The sequence below is a fragment of the Leptopilina heterotoma genome, unplaced genomic scaffold (assembly GCF_015476425.1).
Source record: "Leptopilina heterotoma isolate Lh14 unplaced genomic scaffold, ASM1547642v1 Lhet_58, whole genome shotgun sequence".
Classification (NCBI taxonomy): domain Eukaryota; kingdom Metazoa; phylum Arthropoda; class Insecta; order Hymenoptera; family Figitidae; genus Leptopilina; species Leptopilina heterotoma.
Genome location: NW_025111131.1, coordinates 3,702,368 through 3,717,064, shown reverse-complemented (window position 1 = coordinate 3,717,064; position 14,697 = coordinate 3,702,368). Strand labels below are relative to the sequence as shown.

Here is a 14,697-nt window from a genome sequence, read left to right as displayed (position 1 = left end):
GGTCACTCAATTTGATTGGTTGAAGAGTAAATTCTATTTTTACTGTTCCTGAAAATTAGAAACAGTGAAAATGGAATCTTTAGTACAGCCAATCAAATTACGTTATCCGACCGTGAAAATTCATCAAGCCGATTGCTTGACCAATCCACCGGAGGTATAGGCCGCAGTCCCATGGCAGCGTTTTGCTTTGCGTTGTAATAAGAGAGAATGCAGCAAACGTATATTTGCGTCTTTTTCTCTCCCATTAAGGCCTTTCTCCAATAGCCCGGCAGGCGGCCAGCAGGCCAGCAGCTGAGAAAGTATAATTTTCTAATTGTGCCAAGACCCATATGTAAACGATAATCTTGTTGAATCTGGTCTAATAATAATCATATAAAATGTAGATATGTGATGATTTTTATGCCATGATACATTTTACAAAATTTAAACAGTTAAAATGCACAAGTTATTAAATTACCAGTTTAAGTTATCATACATTCTTTAGAGTTTTTTATAAGCAAAATCGATTTAAATAAAACATAATTTAGAAGAGTTACATTATTGTAACAATTATCATTATCATGGTACGTACTTATATATATATATATTACAATTAACAAAATTTTTACATTGCAAAGTGTATCATTATTTGTTAAGCCACGTCGTATTCAAGTGTTTCTAATAACATAACTTGTAAGACATACTTTTTGTGTATCAAACAATTGCAATTAAAATTAATCACATGCTTCATAATGGATATTGTTTTTTTTTGTCATAAATGTAACCTTCAATTACATCTCTCTAAAGAAAAATTAGCCAATTTAATGTTGTAAATTCTCAAAAAATATAGGATAAATTAAATTGCGTAATAAATTTTAAAAAAATATGTCAATTTATACAAAATATTATTCACATTTTTTTTGTATTAAATATTAATTTATATTACTGTAAAAATGTTTCCATTCAAACTTACATAATAAATAATTGTTTTCGTATTCCATTATTAGCAATTTCTTTATTTCATGTTTTTATATGCTTTCAATATGGAGCCAATGTGAAGCAGTTGTAAATAATTTTTTTTCTCTATTTAGTGAAAGAAAAAAAATTGAATATTATCCACTCAGAAAGAAAAATAAATTATTTATTAAATTGAGCTTTATGATTCTTACAAAATTAAAAAAAACACTGAGAAATATGTTTTGCTTTATATGAATCAATTTACAAGAGCCAGAGGTTGTCAGCAATTAAAATTCTTAATATTAAAAATGTCATCTATTCTCATAATTTGTTACTTTTTAATTGCGATTAATTTCTTGATGTAATATATTTCAAAAATTATAGATTTCTTATATTTTTGTTTTTATAAATTATTTTATAGTTCTAAACTTTAATTTATCAAAATTTGATATTTATTTGAAACTTACTCCAAATTTCAATGAATTCTCCACAAATTGGTAACTTTTGACTACGGTAACTTTATAAGAAAAAATATTAATGTTTTTGAAAATTTTCTATGTAGGTAGATCTTTTTAATAAAACTTGAAAATAATTATTTTGTAGATATTTGAGTTTAAATTTATTTTTTAATCTTATATACACAATTTAAATAATTTTAATTGAAAGAAGAAGGAATTTATCATTCGGTATACGAATTTTTATCGAAGGTGGAAGAAGAAGTTAAAAATCTCTCCGAATCAATTTTTCTCTTAAGCATACATTAATTTTCATGTATCGACAGTGCAACTGTTCTTCTACAGAAACATGCTTTTTCTGAAAAATATTTTCGAAATTAATTAATAATTTAATTCGTTTACAGGTTAAATAATAAGTGGAGACAGGAGCATAAAAGCATAAACTTTTAAAATTTGGTCTAGTGTTAAAATTCGCATTAAAAAGTATTATTTATCGTTAATAATTCAGGGTTGCTACAGATCAGGGGAATTAGAATTGGTCAAGGAATTCAGGGAAAACTCAGAAATTTTTATTAAAAGTACTGGAAAAAATTAAATTTTTAGAATTTATAAGAAAATTCTGAATTGTTTCATCTTTTTTGTTTGGCTCATAAACTATGAAATTGCCAAGAATTATAATACAAAACCTTCAATTTTTTCTATTTCCATGACAATAATTTCTTTTTAAATATCTTAATTATTCAAGAACTATCATAAAATTATTATGTATAAATTATTTAATGAATAATTTTACTTAAAAATTTCAAAAGAGTTGTGTTTACAATTTTCATAAATAAATGAAATTCAATTATTTTCAAAAAATTTAATAAAATTCTTGTCAAAATTTCAATTATTTAAAAAAATTTACCTCATTTCAATTATTTTTAATATCTACTATTTTAATATAATTTTCAAAAGAATTCAATTATTTAAACAAAATTTTAATAAAAGTTTTACAGGAATTCAATTACTTACCAATTTTTTATAAATTTCTTCGAACCAATTCAATTATTTGTAATTATCTAATAAAGTTTTTCGAAAGAATTCAAATATATTCAGAGAATTGAAAAAAATAGTTCTGAGAAATTCAATTATTTCGAAAAATGTAAATAAAATTCTTTTAAAAATTCTAGTATTTGAAAAAATGTTGACAAAATTCTTTACAAGATTTGCTTGATAAAATTGCAATTTTAATAAAATTTTCCTATACAATTCAATTATTTTTAATACAATTCTTCTTAAGAATTCAATTATTTAAAAAAAAATTGTAATAAAGTTCTTCGTAAGAAATCAATTATTTTCATAAATAATAAAATTTTGATAAAATGCAGCTATGTGAAGTTGAGAGCCCCATCTTAAAATTTTTCAAATTTCTATATTGCATTCGTTTGTCCACGATAAGTCCACGTTTGTCCAACAAAAATTTTTATTTGTCCACCTTCTGTTAAAAAGAAAAATGAAAAAAATGCATTTTTAAGTTTAAAACCACTAAAAATTTAAAAAAACGCTAATTTATCTGTTCCTGACACATTAATCGTTTGTCTAGAGTAAGTCCACGTTTGTCCAATAAATACTTTCCTTCTGTTATCATTCACATTGTCAGAAATTTAAAAAAACACTTTTTCTGGTGAAAATCAATAAAAATTTAAAAAATGCAAATTTAATAATTCCACCTACACTAATCATTTGTCCATGGTTAGTCCAAATTTGTCCAACAAACAATTCACTTCTGTAATCATATTCAATAAAAAAATTTTAAAAAATGTCTCTTTGAGGCAGTAAACAATCAATTTTAAGAGTTAGAGAATCAAACACAGAATCTTAATAATTTTTTAATTCAATTTTTTAGACAGTCTACGTCAAGGAAATCTTTAATCAAACTGATTGCACTTTTTTGCAATTTCGAAGTTTGGACAATCGTTTTTAACAGATGGACAATCAATTTTAAGAATCGGTCATCAAAAACAGAATCTCAATCATTTTTTAATTAAATTTTTTAAACAGTGAACGTCAAGATAACAATTGTTCAAACAGATTTCACTTTTTTGCAATTTTCAAGGTTGGACAATCGTTTTTAACAGTTGGACAATCAATGTCAGGAGTTGGACAATCAAAAACAGAATCTCAATCATTTTTTAATTCAATTTTTTAAACAGTGAACGTCAAGATAACAATTGATCAAACAGATTTCACTTTTTTGCAAGTTCTAGGGTTCTCTAACGATTATTTAAATAGTTCTGATAATTAACAATAAAAAAGCGACAATGAAAAATCATAGTTCTAACTTTGCATAGCACAATGATTTTTGCAAAAAAGAGTTTTGACCTAATATTCTGAAAGAGAATAAAGAGTTCTAGAGTTCTCTACAAAAAAACAAAAGAGTTCTGCAAAATTTCCAAAGTTATTAACAAATTAAAAAAAGTTATGAAAATAATATTTTGCGAGTTCTGAATAGGGTTCAGGCATCGTTGCGAAGAGTTCTATAAGTATATCTAATAACATTTTGTTCTAAATCCAAAATCAAAACGGTTACGGGGCTTTGAAATTTTCTAAAATTTAAGAAATTTTTAAATTCAGAGTTCTGAGATTTCTAAAAAGAGTTCTGTCATCGTCATAAAGAGTTCTACAATTATTTCTAATGACATTTTGTTTAAATTTCAAAGTAAAAAAGTTAGGGGACTTTGAAATTTTCTAAAATTTTCAAAATTTTAAAATTCAGAGTTTTGAGAGTTCTGGCATCGTCATAAAGAGTTCTATAAGTATTTCTAATGACATTTTGTTTTATGTAAATCCAAAATCAAAAAAGCTACGCGACTTTGAAATTTTTAAAAATTTTCAAAATTATAAAATTCTGAGTTCTGAGAGTTCTGATTAGAGTTAAAGCATCATTGCGAAGAGTTCTAGAAGTAATTTTAATTACATTTTTGTCTAAGCACAAAATTCAAAAAGTTACAAGCCTACTTTTTCCAAGATTTTAAAATTCAGTGTACTCAAAGTTCTAATTATGGTTTTGACATACAGAACTCGCAAAATATTATTTTCATAAATTTTTTTAATTTGTTTTTTTTAAATCTTGCAGAACGCTGGTTTTTTGTAGAGAACTCTAGAACTCTTTATTCTCTTTCAGAATATTAGGTCAAAACCCTTTTTTGCAAAAATCATACTGCTATGCAAAGTTAGCACTATGATTTTTCATTGTCGCTTTTTTTATTGTTAATTATCAGAACTATTTAAAAAATCGTTAGAGAACTCTAGAACTATTGCTAAAGTGCCCAGAACTCTTGTAAAATTTTTGATTTTTCAAAAAAGTAGTTCCAACTTTACATGACGTACAAAAACTCAATCGAAATTCACTATAATTATCATCGACCTTAGCTGCCAAAAAAATTGACTTAAAAATTAATAAGTGACAGTTTTTGACTGTCCAATCCTAAGATTGAACTCCTAGAATTGATTGCGCAACCTTCAAAATTGCAAAAAAGTGCAATCAGTTTGATTAAAGATTTCTTTCACGTAGACTGTTTAAAAAAATGAGTTAAAAAAATATTCAGATTCTGTTATTGATTGTCCAACTCCTGAAATTGATTGTCCAACTGTTAAAAACGATTGTCCAACCTTCAAAATTGCAAAAAAGTGCAATCCGTTTGAATAAAAATTTCCTTGTCGTTCACTGTTTGAAAAATTAACTTAAAAAATGATTAAGATTCTGTTTTTGTTTGTCCAACTCCTGACATTGATTGTCCAACTGTTAAAAACGATTGTCCAACCTTCAAAATTGCAAAACAGTGAAATCAGTTTGAATAAAAATTTCCTTGACGTTCACTGTTTAAAAAATTTAATTAAAAAATGATTAAGATTCTGTTTTTGTTTGTCCAACTCCTGAAATTGATTGTCCAACTGTTAAAAACGATTGTCCAACCTTCAAAATTGCAAAAAAGTGAAATCTGTTTGAATAAAAATTTCCTTGACGTTCAGTGTTTGAAAAATTTAATTAAAAAATGATCGAGATTCTGTTTTTGATGTCCAATTCTTAAAATTGATTGTCCTTCTGTTAAAAACGATTGTCCAGACTTCGAAATTGCAAAAAAGTGCAATCGGTTTGATTAAAGATTTCCTTGACGTAGACTGTCTAAAAAATTGAATTAAAAAATTATTAAGATTCTGTGTTTGATTCTCTAACTCTTAAAATTGATTGTTTACTGCCTCAAAGAGACATTTTTAAAAATTTTTTTATTGAATATGATTACAGAAGTGAATTGTTTGTTGGACAAATTTGGACTAACCATGGACAAATGATTAGTGTAGTTGGAATTATTAAATTTGCATTTTTTAAATTTTTATTGATTTTCACCAGAAAAAGTGTTTTTTTAAAGTTCTGACAATGTGAATGATAACAGAAGGAAAGTATTTATTGGACAAACGTGGACTTACTCTAGACAAACGATTAATGTGTCAGGAACAGATAAATTAGCGTTTTTTTAAATTTTTAGTGGTTTTAAACTTAAAAATGCATTTTTTTCATTTTTCTTGTTAACAGAAGGTGGACAAATAAAAATTTTTGTTGGACAAACGTGGACTTATCGTGGACAAACGAATGCAATATAGAAATTTGAAAAATTTTAAGATGGGGCTCTCAACTTCACATAGCTATAAAATGCTTTATATAAATTCAAAAAATTATAATAAAATTGATCATAGAATACAATTATTATTTTCGTAAAATATAACATTCTTCCTAGGAAGACAATTATTGTCAAAAATGTTTATGAAAATCTTCGAAACAATTCAATTATTTTTGTATAAAATAAAATTCTTCGAAGCAAATCAATTATTTAAGAAATTTTAATAAAATTCTTCTCACACGGAGAAACTTTTTCTTCTAATATTGAATATATTTGGTTATCTTTATTCTAAAAGTACGTTAGAATGTGAGGATTTTTCGTGCGTTGTGCTAATAATTTCAACATTAATACGAAAATATGATAAGTTCGTTATATATTAAGCAACCTTCGGTGTACAAAAATTACTATCTGCATTAGAAATAGTCTTATTTTTCTTTAGAAAAGAATAAGATGCCAGTTTTTGTTTGTGAAATAATACGGTAATTCTAACCTTTTTTACACATATAGATAGAATATATAACAGACATTCTAACGTAACATACCAATTTTGGAAGGACTGCGGGCGGACTTAACCGATTTCACCCGAGCATCACCGAGTCCATCACCTGACGTCGCGAACTAACCCTTATGTTTTCGAAGTTGAAATTCACACGTGTATGAAAGAAAAAAACCTTTTATTAATAAACGTGAATGTCTCCTCATGCCAAATTAAATTCAAGAACTGTTCCTCAATATAACATAATTTTTTTCACGACTTTTACTTATTTACATAATTTGATTAGAAAGTTATTTAAAAAAATGCTCTCTCTCGAAGGTACATATTTTTCCACTCGTTTAATATATAAGGACGATTCAGCTGTGTACTTCTAACGAATCGTGCGATCTTTCGGTTTCCGTGACCAATCGTCGTGTCTTTACTTGCGTGTGCGTGTGTGCGTTAATAATATAGGTTAGGTTCTTACGTCGTGTTAAATATATTTACCTACAGTTACAGTGACATACACTAATGCCATCTACCATCAGATCCAAGTATCACTATCGTCTCTATGAGTATCTATAGACAATTAATTTGTTGTGTTTCTTTTTAATTCATGGCTTTCCCAACTTTGCAAAAATTATTATTTTCTTTCTAAAACAACATACTAATTTTCGTTAGTTTCCTTATGAAGAACTGTAAAATATATACTGAATGAGTGTTTTTGATAGTCTCAATAGCAATTTCTATAACCTATGTCGTGTTTCCCTTGAATCTAACCTAACATACTAAAATGTCTCACCAGTTTTAAGAATTAGTGGTATTAAAATAAGTTTCTCCGTGCAAGAATCCAAGGGCTGGAAAATTAAGTCGAAACGTAATGTAATATAAGGAAATATATTGTGCAATAAAAAGACCAAATAGAAAAAGAAACTAAATTGAAAACCTTTTATATTTTGAATAAAATTCTTCACAAGAAATTAATTATTTTCATAAATAATAATATTTTTCTCCAGAATTCAATTTATTATTTTCACAAATAAATTTTTTCATAGGAATTCAATTCTTTAAAAAAAATTTAAATAAAATTTGTTTCACTCATGTTTTATAAGTTATCGAATTTCAAAAGGTTTGAATTTTTGAAAATCTTAATTCCTTTAGAAAAATAATTATTTTTTAATCAGAATATTCTTGATATTCTTCTGGGTCAGGGAAAAAGTCCAAATTTTGTCTGAAAATCAGGCAAAAGTCAGGGAAAAACAAAATTAAATTTTTGTGGTAACCCACAGTGGGCCAGAGGAGACCAAAAGTGGCAAGAAACCAAGTTTCATATTTCAAAAAAGTACTTACTCTGTCATAAAAAGTACACCTTAAAGTAGTATTTTTGAAATTTTTACAGATTTTCGTTAAAAAATGTACTGTTAGTAATGCAATACATTTAGAAATTATGTTTAAAATTAAAAATTCGTATTTTTCCTAAAATAATTATTTTTTCTTCTATTCTGTATTTTTATATAATTTCTAATGACCTCTTTTACTAATAGGTATACGGCAACATAAAAAAATAGTTTTCTATATCAAAAATATTTGTAAGATACTTTTTTTTACAGGTTTTTACATGATTCGTTGAAGTTTTTATTCTTGTGCTTACTTTCGATTGACAGTTCCCTTAAGTTCCACTACATACAACAGTTTATTTTATGTCAATCTCTTCCTTAGATCATACAGTTCAAGAAAATGTTGCGCTTTTTTGCGCGTTTTTCTATTTAACCCCTTGGCAGTCTATGACGTGTATACACGTCATGGTGCAGGTGGGCTCAAACTGTCGATATTGTGTCTAGACTCAAGTAGATTTGTGGCTAGATTAACAGACAGATTTGTCCCAAAATTGTTACTCGCTGTATATGAGTCTGATTTCAAATTTTTAAAATTCAAAATGGTTGATCCAATATGGCGGACATTTTCAAAAATTTATCGGATTCACTACTTAAAGCTTGATACTCGGGGGTTTTCGTGCACGGAGAGAAAATATATATTAAATTTTGTAAAAGTATTTTACAAATTGGGAAAAAAGTGCGACAAAGCGAAATTTTAGTATAAAAAATAATAAACTTTAAAAAAACTTATGTGAAATATAATAAAGTTTTATTAGAATTTAATTAATATTCTTGATATTTGATACAATTATACTAAATTTCACATAAGTTTTTCAGCCCCGTGAAGTTGGCACACCAAGTATAAGGAAAACAGGTTTACTGGTATGGAATCGTTTGGTGGTGTTTGGTATCCAAGTTTGGTCGTTTGGTGGTCAAAATTAAAAAAGTTACAATGATTTAAAGTTTTTAGTGCTAATTTCACGGCTGCAACACATATATGAATATTTTCGAAAAATTCCTTTTGGTATCGTTTTGTGGTCGTTTGATGGTATTTGGTATCCAAGTTTGGTCGTTTGGTAGTTGAAATTATCAATTATAACTCAAAAATAAATTTTTTAAAGTGCACACATACGTGCTTCCAATTGTCATTTGGCGCGAAAATTCAAACTGTAATTTTTAAGTTTTCTGTTCATTTCTTAATAACACTTTCAAATTTTTTTAGTTAACAGTAATTTACATGCATTATGTAAATTTTAAGTTGATGATATTTACAATATTACATAATAATGAAGTAAACTAATCAAAAGTTGTACATAGCTGGTTGTTATTTAGAAAATCTTTTTCTACCTTTCACGTAGTACACCACACGATAACTAAAAGGCATTAAAATGTTAACATTTACTCAAAACGATAACTTGAAGTTATCAAAAAGAGAAGTGTGCCCGCTGGGTAGTTACCATTTGCAAAAAAAATATCAATAAAGCGCTAACGTTACAGCTGCAATGCATATTTGCATGTTTCTTGAAAATGCCTTTTTGTAAAGTTTGGTAATTTAAAAAAAAACGAAATACATATTTATAAGTAAGTAAATTATAAAAAAAATTAAAATAAAAATTAAAGTGAAAATTAGGTATACATGATGGTAATTTTACATTTTTACGCATAAATTTTTAATCTTATGTTTTAAATAATATAAAACTATATAATAAAGTTTAATCCAAATGAATTAAATGACTTTAAAGAACATTTCATTTCTTATCATAGAAATTATCATTAATCATTTATGATACCAAAGTTCTGAACGTTCAAATGAACGAAATTTTATTTTTCTTTAAATTTCAAATCTTTTAATAGAAATTCTTAAATCCGATGCTCAATAATTATCAAAACAATCGTTTTTTAATTTTTTTTTATGAATGTGCCTTACTATTATAAAATTACTGTTCGAAAACATTTTTAAAGACATGTACAAAAAATATGAAATGTTTTAACAGCTTTTATGACCGTTTAATCCACTTAAATATTTTACGAAATCTTTAAACGCAATCTTATTGGAAATAAATTGTTTTAAAAGATCAGACACTTTCTTTTAAAATGTATTGAACCGATTTTCAAAACCCAAAAACCATTCAATTTTTTATCTGAAGAATTTGATAAAATTTTTATTTAATTACATTTAATTGCTTTTAATTTATGTTTTTATGTTTATATCGTTTAATTTATATAACTTTTAAAAATAGTTTTAACAAATTTTATTTTATATATTAATGTGTCATAAAATCCTGAAAATATGTTGAGATGTATGTATGTATATGCATGCCTTTCCTTTGAATAAGATAACTCAAGGATGTTTTAATGAATTTTTATTTTATTTTTAATTTTTTCTTTCGAATATTACAGTTAAAATGTAATAAAAGCTTATTCTTTGTTTCACAACAAATCGATTAGTATATAAAGTATAAATTTCAATAGAATGAACATCTGGATTTACAACTTGTTTAAATTTTTTTTGAAAAATTTGTATAGTCAAAGTAAGAATTCTAACTGTCAATACATTTGCGGCTTTTAAATTATAATTGTGTCAAATGAATGCTTCTTGTGAGCTAAAAAGATAAGAATAGGGTGTATGATAGATGAAGTATTATGACGACACTCCTGATTATCATGATTTGTTCCTTGTAGTACAAAATGGACAATTGCATCTTGTTCAATCTCTGCTCGAGAAATATTCTTTGACAGAAAAGATGTGCAGCAGGACATTACTGCATATGGCGGCTGCAAGAGGACATGTAGAGATAGCTAAACTATTCACCACTCAGGGAGACGGAATAGTAAATACACAGCTGCATTTGGCGATAAACGGAAACCAACCTGAGGTATTCAATCCTTTTTTAAAAGAGAGTAACCTGAACGCAAGATTTCTCTGGGATGAAAGGTCACTTCATTATACAACTTGTACAATTGCTTTCAATTTACAAAAATTAATTATAGAGAATGATGCCATTATTGACAAAACAGATAGTGAGGATAAAACACTTATGTACGTTGTGCTGGAGAAAGAAAACGTTCAAATAGCAGAAATTCAGTTTAAACATGGTTGTGCATGAACATTTGCAAAAAAATATTTTGAATGATTGATTTTGATGAATGAATGCAACGTGCGAGGTGGCTTGATTGCATTTGAGTGAATTGTAGAAGAGGAAAAGAAATAATAAATCGACCACTTTCGGAAAAAAATCGTCATTAACATTACGATTAAAAGAGGCGATTATGACGACACTCTTGATTATCATGATTTGTTCTTCGTAGTACAAAATGGAGAATTGCATCTTGTTCAATCTCTGCTCGAGAAATATTCTTTGACAGAAACGATGTGCAGCAGGACATTACTGCATATGGCGGGTGCAAGAGGACATGTAGAGATAGCTAAACTATTCACCACTGAGGGAGACGGAATAGGAAATACACAGCTGCATTTGGCGATAAACGGAAACCAACCTGAGGTATTCAATCCTTTTTTAAAAGAGAGTAACCTGAACGCAAGATTTCTCTGGGATGAAAGGTCACTTCATTATACAACTTGTACAATTGCTTTCAATTTACAAAAATTAATTATAGAGAATGATGCCATTATTGACAAAACAGATAGTGAGGATGAAACACTTATGTACGTTGTGCTGGAGAAAGAAAACGTTCAAATAGCAGAAATTCAGTTTAAACATCGTTGTGCATGAACATTTGAAAAAAAAATATTTTGAATGATTGATTTTGATGAATGAATGCAACGTGCGAGGTGGCTTGATTGCATTTGAGTGAATTGTAGAAGAGGAAAAGAAGTAAGCAATCGAATATAAGACCAATAAATATAAACGTTGTTCATCTTTTGAATATTAAAGGGTAATATTTCGCGTCTAATGCTAATAATGAACATAACGAAGAGGATATAACGAATTTGTTTAAGTTGGTAGTAGCGCGTTTTACATTGTTGACCACAGACTATCATCCAGATGTGTTATAATTGTGAAACAAACAATCTCAATTAAAATTTTTTTGACAAATTGTTAAAAGTAAAGTTAAAAGTTATTTTCCTCCATTTTTTTGTCATTCTTCTTTTTTTCGAATTGTTTCACTCTTGCGTCCCGCCAGTTTTTAACTCCTTCTGACAACACTGAAATAAAACAAGTGTTATTTATCACCAACTTTTGGTTAAAACAAAATTAAAATTCAATTAAAAATGCAATAACTTATTATATAGAAATATTATTATAAAAAATGAAGACATCGATTACTCCGATTCTTTGACTCGAAGTGATCGATGTCTTCATGTTTTATAATAATTAAATATGACAAAATCATTATTTCATGTTATAAGAATATTCTTCTTCAAAATTATTTTCATCTTTTCAAGTCAATTATTATTTACTAGAATTTTCAACTAAAATTCTCCTTCAAATCAATTGCTTTTAATAATTTAAAAAAGAATTTTTTTAAAGAATTTTCAAATCCATTTGTTTACAATTTAATTTTAAAAAATTTCGATCATTCGGGAATTCCTCGAATAATATTAGAAAATAAAAACTTGAAATAAATTTTTAAAAATTCAATTAAACTTTTTTAAAAAAATTAATTCTACAAAAATCTTAGTTAAAAGTATGAAAAATTTAAATTTTCAGAGATTTTAATTTAAAACCTATTAAAAATTCAATTATTTCTAAAACTCCACACTATAATGCTTTTAATATTCAATTATAAAATGTTAACTTAAATTCCCTTAAAACCAATTTTTATAAAAAAAATTCTACGAGAATTCAATTATTTAAATGCAATTAAATAGATAATTTTTTGAATAATTAAATGTTTTTTAAAATTGAATTCTTATAAAGAGTTAAATCCAAATTTCTTAAAATAATTGTGAAAATTAAATGTTTGCGTAGAATCTCATTAAAATTTTTTTCAAAAAATTCAATTCATTTGAAAAATTTTATTAAAATAGCATAGATATTGAAAATCATTGAATTGAGGAAAAATTTTGAAAATAATTGAAATTTTACCAAAAATTTGTTAAAATTGTTTTGAAAATAACTGAATTTCGGAGGAGAAACATTCAATTATTAACTAATTTACAAATTCATTATTTTTGTTTATTAATTTCAAAATTTTTAATGAAATTCTTCGCGCAACAATTAAATTATTTTCCTAAATAGTAACATTCTTTGTAAGAATTATTATTACTTACATAAATAATACTCATCGCAGAATTTAAATTACTTTTTTAAATAATAAAATCTTTGCAAAAATTCAATTATTTAAAAAAAAATTCACGAAAAAAACAATTGCACATGCAGAAACTAAATAATTTTTTTGTTAAATAAATTAAAATTATAGCAGCAAAATTTTAATTTGAGAATAAAATTACCAAAAAAATTCATTCTTTTTTTTATGATTTTCATAAAATTTAGACTTTTTCCGTGACATTAAAAAATATGCTGATTTACTCCAAAAAGAAATAGATACTTTTTTTATTGACGAATGTCTTTAATTGTAAAATTTCTGAAAACCATCAATAGTTTTATTCCAAATGAATATCTTATCATATTAGAAATCTTTTACGTCCTTCAATATTTAATATTTGAAAATAAGACGGACTACACAAGGACAATAACATTCAACGATATTTTCATTCAAAATACTGGCAATATGAATGAACACACCGTTGATTGTTATCGACTTTGTGTAGTAGTCTTATTTTCAATTTAGAAATACTTTCTTTCAAATATTTTCCTACAAAAATTAAAATTTTAAAAAAGTCAAACATTCTGAAATTCAACAAGTTATAAAAGTATTATTGTAAAACAATGTTTTATAATAATTAAATATAACAATAAAAATTTGTTTCCAATTATATAAATATTGTTACGATAACTCATTGAAAATTAATTCTATGCACTTTCAATTAAATTTTTTTTATTTATCTGCATAAAAATTTTTTACTTACCATCACTATATGATCTTTTATTTTTTTTTTTTTTGCATCCTCTGGAGACGACAATTCATTCGAATCGCTTAAGGAGGTGCAGCTTCTTGTCCTTAAACTGCTAGTAGAAGAATCGTCTTCACTGGAACTCTAAAAATTTTTTTTAAATTACCAAATAAACTATTACTTAACTCTTACTTTACACAGTAAAAAGTAAATATTAATTTAAGATCGGTCTTAAATTCATCATTGTCTGCTATAATGTTAAAGGATTTAAAATACGTGCGTAAATTCAGCATTTACTGCCTTAAAAATGTTGCATCTTAATTTAAGTCTGCTTTTCTGCCTTAAAATAAGACTTTCTTTTTACTGTGTAATATATAATAAAAAAAGAAATACTTACAGAAGATTTGCGACTCATTATAGCCAAAGGTGAATTGTTGTATCACTGGCGATTGAAAACTCTGGGGATTCGTTTCACTTTATCAACTTTCCAGCACGAGAAATAACTTGAAAATGGATGAGAACGTAGTCAGAAGTAGTTAGTCGAAGAAGTCGGATAGGGGAAATCTAATATGGCTGCTATCAACTGTTTCATTGGAGGATAAGCAGTCTATGGAACAATATAAGTTTTTCGTCAAAAAGTTTCGAAATATTTATTTTCCAAGTAAAGTGTAAAAATTACCGCGTAATGGTATTTTTTAATTATTATAAGATATTTCATCCCCATTATAGGGGGTAGAAAGAGACGTTAGCGAGAGTTCTAGTTTTTTGGAAGTTGTTAAGAAAAATAATTAGAAATTTTCTGCGTTGAAAAAGT

General features: G+C 26.3%; 2 protein-coding genes across 3 annotated transcripts in view; both read left to right on the top strand.

The window, feature by feature from the left end:
- Positions 1–327: 327 nt before the first annotated feature.
- LOC122508824 (glycoprotein-N-acetylgalactosamine 3-beta-galactosyltransferase 1) overlaps positions 328–14,697 on the top strand; it is a 52,690-nt gene continuing 38,320 nt past the window's right edge. The window contains exon 1 of the mRNA XM_043622388.1: positions 328–563. The gene's annotated coding sequence lies outside the window, so the exon portion shown is untranslated. The remainder of the gene's footprint in view (positions 564–14,697) is intronic.
- Positions 10,326–12,057, top strand: LOC122508827 (putative ankyrin repeat protein RBE_0317). Of its 2 annotated transcripts, none has more exons than XM_043622395.1 (2): positions 10,326–10,779; positions 11,213–12,057. In XM_043622395.1, exon 2 carries the CDS (start codon positions 11,275–11,277, stop codon positions 11,635–11,637), a length of 363 nt encoding a protein of 120 aa, XP_043478330.1. In that variant the 5' UTR covers positions 10,326–10,779; positions 11,213–11,274; the 3' UTR covers positions 11,638–12,057. The 2 variants fall into 2 exon arrangements, with proteins under 2 accessions (XP_043478330.1, XP_043478332.1); XM_043622397.1 differs by having other exon boundaries at positions 10,537–10,779; positions 11,213–11,342.

What these genes read in the sequence shown, in the direction of transcription:
- LOC122508827 (XM_043622395.1), top strand. Translation starts at nt 11,275, where the DNA reads ATGTGCAGCAGGACATTACTGCATATGGCGGGTGCAAGAGGACATGTA.